Below are 10,900 nucleotides of genomic sequence, written 5' to 3' on the forward strand. Positions count from 1 at the left end.
TTGTCCTATAGTGCCCAGTGGCTCAGCATCCCCAATTACCTGAGGTGGACACTCTTGGTGCACCCCTTTGTGAGCTTTGTGCACAGTCTTGTTGTAGTTAAGCCTTGATTATTGTAGGTATCACTGGGAGGAATTGACCTCCAGGCCAATTGGCTGTGAGAATCAGCTGTTTCTACAGTGGGAGAACTTTTGTGCTGAAGACCCCTTATGGGGCAAGACTTGCTTCAGTGGGGCTTTGGTGCTCACTGACTCGGCCCCCTGAGTGTGTCCCTTATGGATCTGAGGAGTTGCAATCTGGATGGTCCCACTCTGACCACTGGGTACACTGGCTCTTGGATCTAATGAGGTGCTAATTTAGCCTCTGCCTGAGGCTACCCAGCCGGAGCTATAAAGGGATCTGCAGATTCCCCTTCCTTGTTTGGGGTTTGGAGGTGCCCAAATGAGGCCCAGCTGTGAAGCAGTGCAAGCTGCTATAGGGCTTTGGGCCTTTTCTTCTGTTTCCAGTTTTTGGCTGTTATGAATAATGCGGTTCTGAAGACTTACATACAAGTCTTTGTATGGATATATGTTTCCATTTCTCTTGAATAGAGTTGTTGGGTGATAATAACTCTTATGTTTAGCAGTGTGAGGAGATGCCAAACTGGTTTCCAAAGGGACTGCATCATTTTACAGTTAGTTCCAGCAGTATATGAGGGTTCTGTTTTCTCTGTATCTTCACCAATACTAGTTTTTTTAAAAAAATTATAGCCATCTTAATGCTATAAGTATCTCATTGAAGTGGTATTTCATTGTGGTTTTGATTTGCAATTTGCATTTCCTTAAAGGCTAATGATGTTGAACATTATTTTGTGTGTGCTTATTGGACATTTATGTACATTCTTTGGAGAAATGTCTTTTTTAATATATTATCCATTTGTAAATTGAGTTATTTGTACTTATTATTGGTTTGTAATTGTCTATGTACAAGTCACTTTTCAGATTATGATTTGCATATATTTCTCCCTTTATGAGGGTTGTCTTTTCACTTTTCTGATGGTTTAGTTTGTAGCACAAAAGCTTTAATACTTTGATTAAAAGAAAGCGTTTTGATATTTTAATGAAGTACAACTTATGTGTTTTTTTTTTCTTTTTCACTTGTGCAAAAAATCCAAATTCATTAATATTTATTCTTAGGTTTTCTTCAAAGTGTTTTGTAATTTTAGCTCTTGCTTAATTTAGGTCTAATCTATTTTGAATTAATGTTTGTGTATGGTATGAGGAAGGCATCCAACTTTATTTTTATTTTTGTTTGTTGAAGTTCAGTTGACCCAGCATTATTTGTTGAAAGAATTGAATTGTCTTTCACCCTTGCTGCAATCATTTGACCATAAATGTGAGGGTTTATTTCTGGACTCTCAATTTTATTCTATTGATCTATCTATATGTTTATTCTTATTCAAGTACCACATGGTCTTGAATACTGTGATTTTGTAGTAAGTTTTTAACTTGAAAAATGTGAATCCTCCAGCTTAGTGATTATTTTTCAAGATTATTTTGGCTATCTTTGCCCCTTAATGAGACAGGTAGGAACACGTGGCATGTAAATCCAGGCTAACTACCTGAGTCATTACTCTGACAACAGTGTGTTTTCACTTTTAAAATTTGCTTGTCTAGAATCACCAATCATATTTTTGTTTCAAGGTTTCCTTAAAGAAGAAAATAATATTCATTATTTCTGCTTTTTCCATTTTAGTTTTTTTTTAAAGGGAAATAGAATAAAGTGAGGGCTGAAAAAAGTGGTTTCAGGCTGCTTATAAACAGAAGGAAGAGAGAAAGAGGGTGACAAGGTTACGTTTATTTAACAGTAGAAAAAGAAGGCAAAGAGATTGGAGGGGAATGAGCACATGTCTGCTCCATTCTCTTCATTTTCCAAGGGAACACACAGGCCCAGAAACACTGGGTGACTTCTTGCTCACACAGTCTGAGTTGGCAGTGCCCGATACCTTTCCCCAAGGTGATCTCTGAAGGATAAGAAGCTGTTTTTCAGGTAAAGAATGCAAGGAAGGAGATTTCAGGTAGAGGGGGCCTGGTATACGAAGGCCTTGAGGCAGAAGAGAGCTTATATGCAGATGTCAAAGATGGTGGCTCTGGTTGGAGCAGAGTGAGTGATGGAAAGCCAGTGAGAAACAAGGTGGAACAGTAAGGTAGGGCCTTCAGCACAAAGAAACTTGTAGGTTGATAAGGAGTATGGATTTATTCTAAGTGCAGTGTGAACAGTTTTAAAGAGGGGAGTAATGCAAAAAGATTTATGTGTTAAGATGACTTGCTACTACTTTGTGGAGAACAGAGCAGAGATGGAGAGTCCAGGTGTGATTCTATAAGAGGTGAGATAGGCAAGGGAAAGTGGATAGACTAGAGATTTGGTTTGGAGTTAAAATTGATAAGACTTGCAATTTAAGGCATTGGTAGAACTTCCAGAAGAAGTTGGATTTACTTAGACTAGAGAAAGAGGGCAAGTGTAGATGCCCCACTGCTTCCCCCAGAGAGTTGGGTTATTCTGGAAACAGATGTATTGGCATTTTATGAAGCTCCTGAGAAGTGCAAAGTTTTAGATTAAGGTGTCCATGACTTATTGTCGAGATGTTTTGGTCAGATGTAGCCCCACCAGTAGCAGGGGGTTGTCCTCAGAGAAGTAGAACTTCCTTTTACCCAGAATGCCCTTCCTTCTTTCCTGATGAAATGCTTATCGATTCTTCAAAGTCTGTCTCAAATGTTACCTCTTCTATCAAACTTCCACGTTAGTGATTTAGCAAACACATATATAACATTTGTTTTGCCTCTCTATCCTTATTATTATGTTTATATAACAATTATTCTGCATAACGTGCTGTCATTCTCTCTGTTCAACACGTAGCAATATGGAGCATAGAGAAATTAAGTCACAAAGAGGCTTCACAGTCCCATACATAGCCACACTTTTCTGTGTTGCCTCTTCCTGGGAGCTCTCCGTCCAGAATTACTGACTCCTCTTGCTTTCAGTGACCTCTGTTATACCCCTTTTAATAGTATGTGAAAAGTATGAGTTAATTGTTTAAATGTTTTTCTTCTTTGGTAGAGAATAAGCAAGTTGAAGGTAGAAACTGCATATTTATTTTCATATCTCCAGTGTTGGGTACATAATAGATGCAGAATGAGTGAAAGAATGAACATGAATGAATGAATGAATGGCTGAAGGTATAAGAAATTAAAGTGCAGGAGTAGGAGGGGGCTTCGATAACCATATGCAGCCTGCACTTTTCTAGGCCAAAGAATCCCTGAGCTGCATGACAATTCAGGCCACTGTAATTTCTGCCTTTGACATCATATTATTTAAGAGTTTCCATTAATCCTTTGGTGTGTTCTAACCTAATAATGCTATTCTCAGTGAAACAGATGATGAAGCGCCTGCACCGGCAGGTATTATGCTCTTTAAACACAGTTGCTCTTTTGTCACCAAGGATATTTCTGCATCTGATATTGATTTAAATATTCAGTTATGAATGTCACTAAGACAACTTTATTTTTAGCTGAGGATTGTATTGGCTGAAGAACCTGGCAATGTGAACAGTATAATGCATGCTTGCTAATCTGAAGAGAATGAATGGAGTGGCTTCATTGATCAACATTCATAAGGCTTTTCATTCTGTGCTGATATAAAGTTGAAAAATATTGGATGCTATGATTTTACTGTATTTTAGTGTCAAGTGGTAAAAACATCTTTGAAAAATTCATTACATTTTGCAGACGATTCAAGTTGTGGTGATTTTTTACTCAAATATAGATTTATGCAGGTGTGCCTTGAATTGCAGAATTTGGAAATGATGTCCGTTACCAAAGAATTTTCAGGAAGTTCATCAAATATCTAGAGTGAGTATAATGAGTTTCGGGACTGGATTACCATCTACCCTTCTCAATAAAGCAAACCAACCAAACATGATTGCTAGCCAGATGGAAAATATAAATAGTGGTTTTGCTTGTGTGCATAACCCTCAATGTAGAGTTCTGTGAAATTTACATTAGAATATGCACTTTAGGCTTTATCCAAAGTGGGATTTTTGCTGTTTGTTTATCTAAAACTGGTGCCCGCAAGCTCAGGTGTGCTTGCAGAGGGAGGCAGGGACCAGGTCGCCAGACTCCAGTGCCACCTGCTTGAGTATGGATGAGGCTGGCAGGCTGCTTCCAGAAGGGAAGTGTGGTTGGCAGAATAATGGCCAGCCCTAAAGAAGTCCACATTCTAATCCTTCAAAGCTGTGAACCTTTTGCCACTGCCAAGGGGACTTTGTGGATGTGATTGTGTTAAGGATCTTGAGATGGGGAGCTTATCCTGGGTTATTCAGGTGGGCCCAAATATGATTATAAAGGTATTTATTAAAAGGATGAGGAAGTTATAGGAGGACATGTGACGAAGCAAACGTCTATGATGGAGGGTCACACAAGTCAAGGGATGTGAACAGTCTACAGAATTCGGAAAAAGCAAGGAAACAAAATTTCATCTAGGATCTCCCCAGCCCTGCTGACACCGTGACTTTAACCTAATGAGACTTTGAATCTATAGAAGATGTGCTATTTTAAGCCACTTGGTTTGTGGTAATGTATTATAGCAGCAATAGAAAACTAATACAGAAGGTTTGGGGACCTGCCCAGATGTGTGTACCACAGGGAGCAAGAAACAAAGGGGAACTCTCTGGGTCTGATCCCAGAAAGTGAAGGATGAAATAACCCTACTTGCTGATAAAACGTCCAGTTAACCGCAAACTTCAATATGTCAAACCAACCACACTCCTGTCCTGCAAAGGAGTGAGTGAGAGAAGACAGAAGCTCATTAAGGAATCTTAGTGGGGAGAAGTTTAACTTCAAGAATTAGAGACTTACACAACCATTTGGAAGATGGGAGAGCCAAGCCCAGGACGACCACTCTTAGGAAATCTGGAAGTGTGACATTCACTAGAAGAGACTCAGAATGGTGCCAGATCTACAGGTCAAACCTCACTTCTGCTGTTTGTTAAACCCCGTGAGCCTTCCTGCAGCCTCCAACAAAAAATAATAACTCCCACCTTCCAGATCTCACAGGAGGCCCTGTCAGTGGTGGATTTACCCAGGGACCTGAATACAAGAAAGAACTGTAGTTTCTAGACGTTATTCCTCTGAAGTCCAAGGGCTGAACTGTACAGGGTATCAGCAATATCTGACATGAGGGTGAAGAGAAAAATGATGGCGAATCTTGCTTCTCTATAGTTTAAGGGGGAAATGTGGGAAGAGGATCATAAATATCCTTACTGCAACCCCCAGTCTGTTTGTTCTCTTGGCCTATTGGGGCAATAGCTACCATCATGAATGTACTGGCAAACTCTTGGTATTATGCAAAGCCATTCGATAAACTCAGACTGCAGAGAGAGGTGATGGTTGTGAAATTGAATATGAATAAATAAATTTAAAATGATTGTGTTGTAACTTAACTGCAGCTTAGGAGGTAACTATTTTGAACCTACATTATTTCAAGGGCATTTTTGAAGCTTTTAACAAATAATTTAAGCCCAATTAAATTTCATTGCCAGTGTCAGAAGCAGTTAAATTTTAGTTTCCTAGGGCCTTTGAACTTCTGTGTTTACTCTGAGAGACCAGATTTTATCATGCCATTTCCTCTACTTTGTAAAATTTGAAGAGGTTGTACATGTAACTGTTATCTAATTATTGATAGTTATAAATGCCATTTAATTAAATAATGCAAGAATAAACTCAGCATGCCTTATTTCTTAATACTTGCAATCAAGTATTTTCAGAAGATTTGCATAATACTGCTAGTTCAATCTTTAATTGCCTCAGAAGAGTCTGGAATTGCTTCTGGTATGTCAAAAGCAGCAAAGGGGGTGGTGCAGCCACGGTGCAGTGCAGCACACAGGCATTTGGCTCCGTTTGTAATCTCAGAGGATGAAGGTGGGGAGCAGCCAATGTTAAAACCAGGAGGTCAGGAGGAATCTATAAATTGAATGTGGAGCCAAGTCAAACCAAGATTCCCAATGATGAACTAAGAATTTGGAAAAGAACGGGTGGGATGTGTCATGGAGCACTTGAGGTAGCAGAAGCTAGGAGTGCAGGGAGCAAGATATTAGGCATCACCAAATAGAACTGTCTGAAGCTATCACCCATTAAAATTCTTCAGTATCTCTAATAAAGTATGGCTTTAATTTCCACTAGGGAATGTGATGTGATTCTGGAGTTCAAGGCATTTATAATAATAAAACCACAATATGCAAATCGACCGAATGGCTGAACAGCAGAACGACCTTCTGGATGACCTTCTGGACAAAGCCAGGGCTGCGAGGAAGGCAGCCAGGGCTGCCAAGGCCTACTGTTGTACGAATTTAGTGCATCAGGCCTCTACTTCTAAAAATATTAGTCGATTTAGTTTACTCTATTGCTCACAAAAATTAATGCTTCATGATCTCCTATTTCTGATACCTATGGGAAATTTCATTTATATCCTTGGCTTCAAACCTACTTTCAACTCTGTTCAGCTTGGAATTCTGTTCTGAATTCAGACTTGCACATACACTAATTATTAGGCACCCAACCCAGTTGTTTAATAGGTAGGTATCTCACACGTAATAGGTACAATTTTTAAATCATCACCCCTTTTCCACAACTCCAGATCTGTTCCCCTTCCTCTGTTTCCTCACTCAGAAATCTACACCAGCTAGTTGTCCCAGTCAGATATATGAACTTATCTCAGATTTCTTCTTTGACTTTACCTCCTCTAATCGGTGGCTAAGATCTGCCAGTTAAGGCTTGAGTAGTTCTTCTATCTCCAGCGTAGCTTCTTCCCCTGTGCTCCCACAGCACTACGTACCCACTTCTGTGATAATTTTAGCTTACTGTATTACATCTGTCATTTCCATGTCTGTCTCTTTTGATGACAGAGGAGAGAGACAAGGTCTTTTCATTTTTATCCCTTTGGTGGTTAGCCCAATATTTGTTGAGTCAATGAAATGAGTGGAGAAGTAAATAAATGTGATGAAAGCACTATGACCAGAATTTGTACATATTATGTCCTAATTTATGATGAGCCTAATTCTTTATTTTATTTTACTTCCTCTTTGCTATTGAATATCATGTGACCTAATGATAAAAGTTGTATCAATTTTAGAGCCTTCCCAATGTAGCTATAAGATTTTAACATTTATTTTATGATTCACAATGTGAAGTTTCAAAAATATACCAGAGAGATTTAAAATGAGCATGGAGCAGATGACTAACATGTAGTTTTGGGAATTTCAGTGTCAAAAAACATGAATTTATTTCTATCACCAACATATATCTTCTTGAAAATAAGGTAGAACTGATTCTAAAGGAAGTAATCACATTACCCAAATTTTAACAATTAAACTGGTCCATGAAAGAAAAGAAAAGCTTACATGACACTTTACAACATTTTATCTAGAGAATAAATGCCATTATTCAGTTACTAAAATGACCTTTCAAAGCCATGAACTTAAAAAAATAAATGATTTTGTTTTAAAGGGAAATACTTTGTTCTAATTTGCAAGCCAACCGTTGTATTTTTGCTCTACAGTGTTAAGAAATACAAATGACATATTTCAATTTTGAAAGGCATTATTATTCTTTTTGTTCATTAATTAAGCATTTTATGGAAGAATTCTGAGTAATATTGTATAGAAGAATCTTTTCATACGTGGACCTTCCCAAGTATGAAGTTTAGAACCAATTTCTTCATTTGGAGACTCTCCCACCTGGCCCAGCACTGAACACAGAGGCAATACCCGATCTGATGATGTAAACTAGTGGGAATCCAGTTTACTAAAAGCAGCTTTTTAAAGTCTGCATCTCTTGTGTAAATTAAAAGATATTTGTGTGCCTAACAACAAGGAACATTTATGTGGTTTTATTTGTTAACTAGAGGCCCGGTGAATGAAATTCGTGCACGGGGGGGTGGGAAGATCTCTCAGCCTGGTCCACACCCTCTTGCAATCTGTGACCCCTTGGGGGATGTCCTACCGCCTGCAGGACCTCTGGCTTCTAACTGCTTGCCTGCCTTCCTGTCTGATCGCCCCTAACCATTCTGCCTGCCTGTCTCATCACCCCTAACTGCTCACCTGCCTGCCTGATCACCCCTAACTGCCTCTGCCTTGGCCCCTGCTGCCATGACTTTGTCCTGAAGGATGTCTGGAAGGTCATTCGGCTGTTGGGTCTAATTAGCATATTATGCTTTTATTATTATAGATGACTCCTTTAAAGACAAGTAGATTGTGAATGATTGCTTTCTAAAGCAGACTCCAATTTACTACATAACTATCATCCATAGTTTTTTTGGTCCTACTTTCTCATTTTTCTGATGTTTTCCACTTCTTACATATAAAACTTATTTATACTTGTTTGTCATAATCCCTGTGTCTGTCATAGCATATAGTCCCATTTTACCCATCGTAAAAACACACACATGCGCAAACATACATTAAACAGTCAAAGAAACACACACAAAATCTAAGTTCTCCTTCAGTACTAACCTCCCTGCCTAGTTCACCCTTTCTCATCTCAGCCTTTTTGAAAGAATTACCTACACTTGCTCACTTTACTTCTTCACCTTATCTTCACCTTTAAGTTTCTGTGAACTTAAAGTGCTTCTTGGTATTAAGAAATACTTTTTTACACCTGTGCTAGTGCATTTTTAAATGAAGTAGGTTGAATTCTGCTTTCAGATTTTTATTTATTTTTTTGCTTTAAATTAAACTCATAGAAGGACTGTTAATACACGATAATGAATAAGAGTTAATTTTTATTGAGCACTTATTATAGTCCAAGCAGTGTGCTAAACTCTTTAGTGTGCATCACCACCACAGGAGGAGATATGAACTTTGCCCACTGACAACAGGAAGATGAGGTGCAGTACATTGTGCTATGTTCTCAAGCACAATAATAGAGGTCACTCCGAGACCACCCTAGCCCATAGATTGCTAGAAATATACCAACAAGGCTTAGAGTCCCAAATTCAAAAGTTGGAGTAGGATTGTTAGAGAGATTAATTTCTTTATGTTCTTACGTTGCTCCTAATAGATTTTATGTCAGAGCAATAGAGACATACACAATGAGAGTAGACATAGGAAAAAAATGAACCTAAAATGAGCGGAGAGTTTAGTATATTAGATGTATGCTACTAAATCCTCTACCTTTGGAGTTGTGGGTCAGAAAATTGGGCTCTGAGCTCACCAGCAGCCAGTGCAAAGAGAAGAACATCACCAGTGACATGAGGCACTGCCTACAAACTGAAAACAAACCTGTCGTTCAAGCAAAGTGAAGCTAATCCTGGTAATGAGAACCAGCCCTTCTAGCAACGATCGCATATTAGAGGATTGCATATAAGTCCCCTTAAAGTATGTGTCTTTAAAGAAATGTTTCAGATGGGTTTCCTAACTTTCTCGAGCTGTGTTCCAGTGTCAAAGCCTTTATGATCAGGCTCTGCTGCTGGGAAAAAGCTGAAATCCTCTTTGTTTTCATTTTCACCTGTTGAGTGTATGATTCAGTAGGTGCACATAACTGAGTTTTCTCTCCCACCTCACCTTATATCCTCAATAGAAAGTATGGTGCCAGTCGTTAAAATAAATGACTATCTCTGAAATGACCCTTCATCTATTGGCTATCTTAAAACTTTAAAAAAAGTTTTATTTCTCATTTTTGGAGATACTTAAATGTGCTTTCTAAGATAGCAGAACTACTATCACGAAGAGCCATTTGTGTATAAGCAAGTTTTGTGTCATAGGGAAATATTTTATAATTCAGTTGTCCCAGGTTTGTTTTTTCCCATGTTTAAATAGTTTTTATGCTTGCTTTGTTATTTATCACAAGCTTAAAACAGTTTTAAAATTGCACTCTTTTTTAGTTACTGATAAACCCTTTATCTGGGGAGAAAAGTATGTGGGTGGAGAAACAATAAGACTGGCCTAATATGGAATACATTTACAAGATGGAGAGCAAGGAAAAAAAATTTTTATGTAAGATCTGTTTAGCAAAAGAAGATAAATGACAGGATTTTCTCTTTGTTAAAAAAGACATTCTTTTTACAATAGTTTCTTACAGCAATCTCCAGCTTTATGTAGATGAAGTAACTAATAAATAGTTCTGGGCATCTTGAGAATCATATCAGGAGCTATGCAACTTGGGGAGACAAAGCAGAGGGGGGAGGAGAGAGCGAGGGGCAGCAAAATGTAAGCTTAATTAAACAGGGATTTTTCCTTCAAGAAATGTGTTTATGTTGATAAAATGTGTACACAAAGTATTTGTGTTTGATGTTTCCTCAAAAAGTTAAACATAGAATAACCATATGACCCTGTAATTCCACTCTTGGTTATATACCCAAAAGAATTCAAGACAAGTACATATAGGACATCTATGTAAGTAGCCGCATTCTTCACAGTAGCCAAAAGGTGGAAACAGTCTGAATGTCTATCAGTGGATGAATGGATAAACAAATTGTTGTATATGCAAACAATGGAATACTATTTAGCCATAATGAGTGAAGGACTGATTCATGCTACAACATGGTTGAACCTTCAAAAACATTATTTTATGTGAAAGAAGCCAGACACAAAAGTTTACATACTGTATGATTTCATTTAAAATGAAATATTCAGATTAGATCCATAGAGACCAAATGCAGATTGGTGGTTTCTAGCATAAGGGGGAGAAGGGGTAATGGAGAAAAACTGCTTAATGGGTAAGAAGGTTTTACTTGGGAATGACTGAAATGATTTGCAACTAGAAAGGGGTGGTGGTGGTTGCACAACATTGGGAGTGTACTAAAAGCTACTGAATTGTTTACTTTAAAATGGTTCATTTTGTATTATGTGGAAGTTTACCTTAAAGTATATAA

At 38.1% G+C, this 10,900-nt stretch overlaps 1 protein-coding gene across 1 annotated transcript in view; it reads left to right on the top strand.

Moving 5' to 3' along the window:
• The window catches only part of LOC102761440, a 19,930-nt gene extending 12,029 nt beyond the window's left edge, over positions 1-7,901 (top strand). Inside the window, exon 3 of the mRNA XM_015570518.1 lies at positions 7,658-7,901. Coding sequence (XP_015426004.1) covers positions 7,658-7,682 — 25 coding nt within the window. The 3' untranslated portion in view covers positions 7,683-7,901. The remainder of the gene's footprint in view (positions 1-7,657) is intronic.
• The last annotated feature ends 2,999 nt before the right edge of the window (positions 7,902-10,900 follow it).

This window comes from Myotis davidii, unplaced genomic scaffold, assembly GCF_000327345.1.
Source record: "Myotis davidii unplaced genomic scaffold, ASM32734v1 scaffold86, whole genome shotgun sequence".
NCBI lineage: Eukaryota > Metazoa > Chordata > Mammalia > Chiroptera > Vespertilionidae > Myotis > Myotis davidii.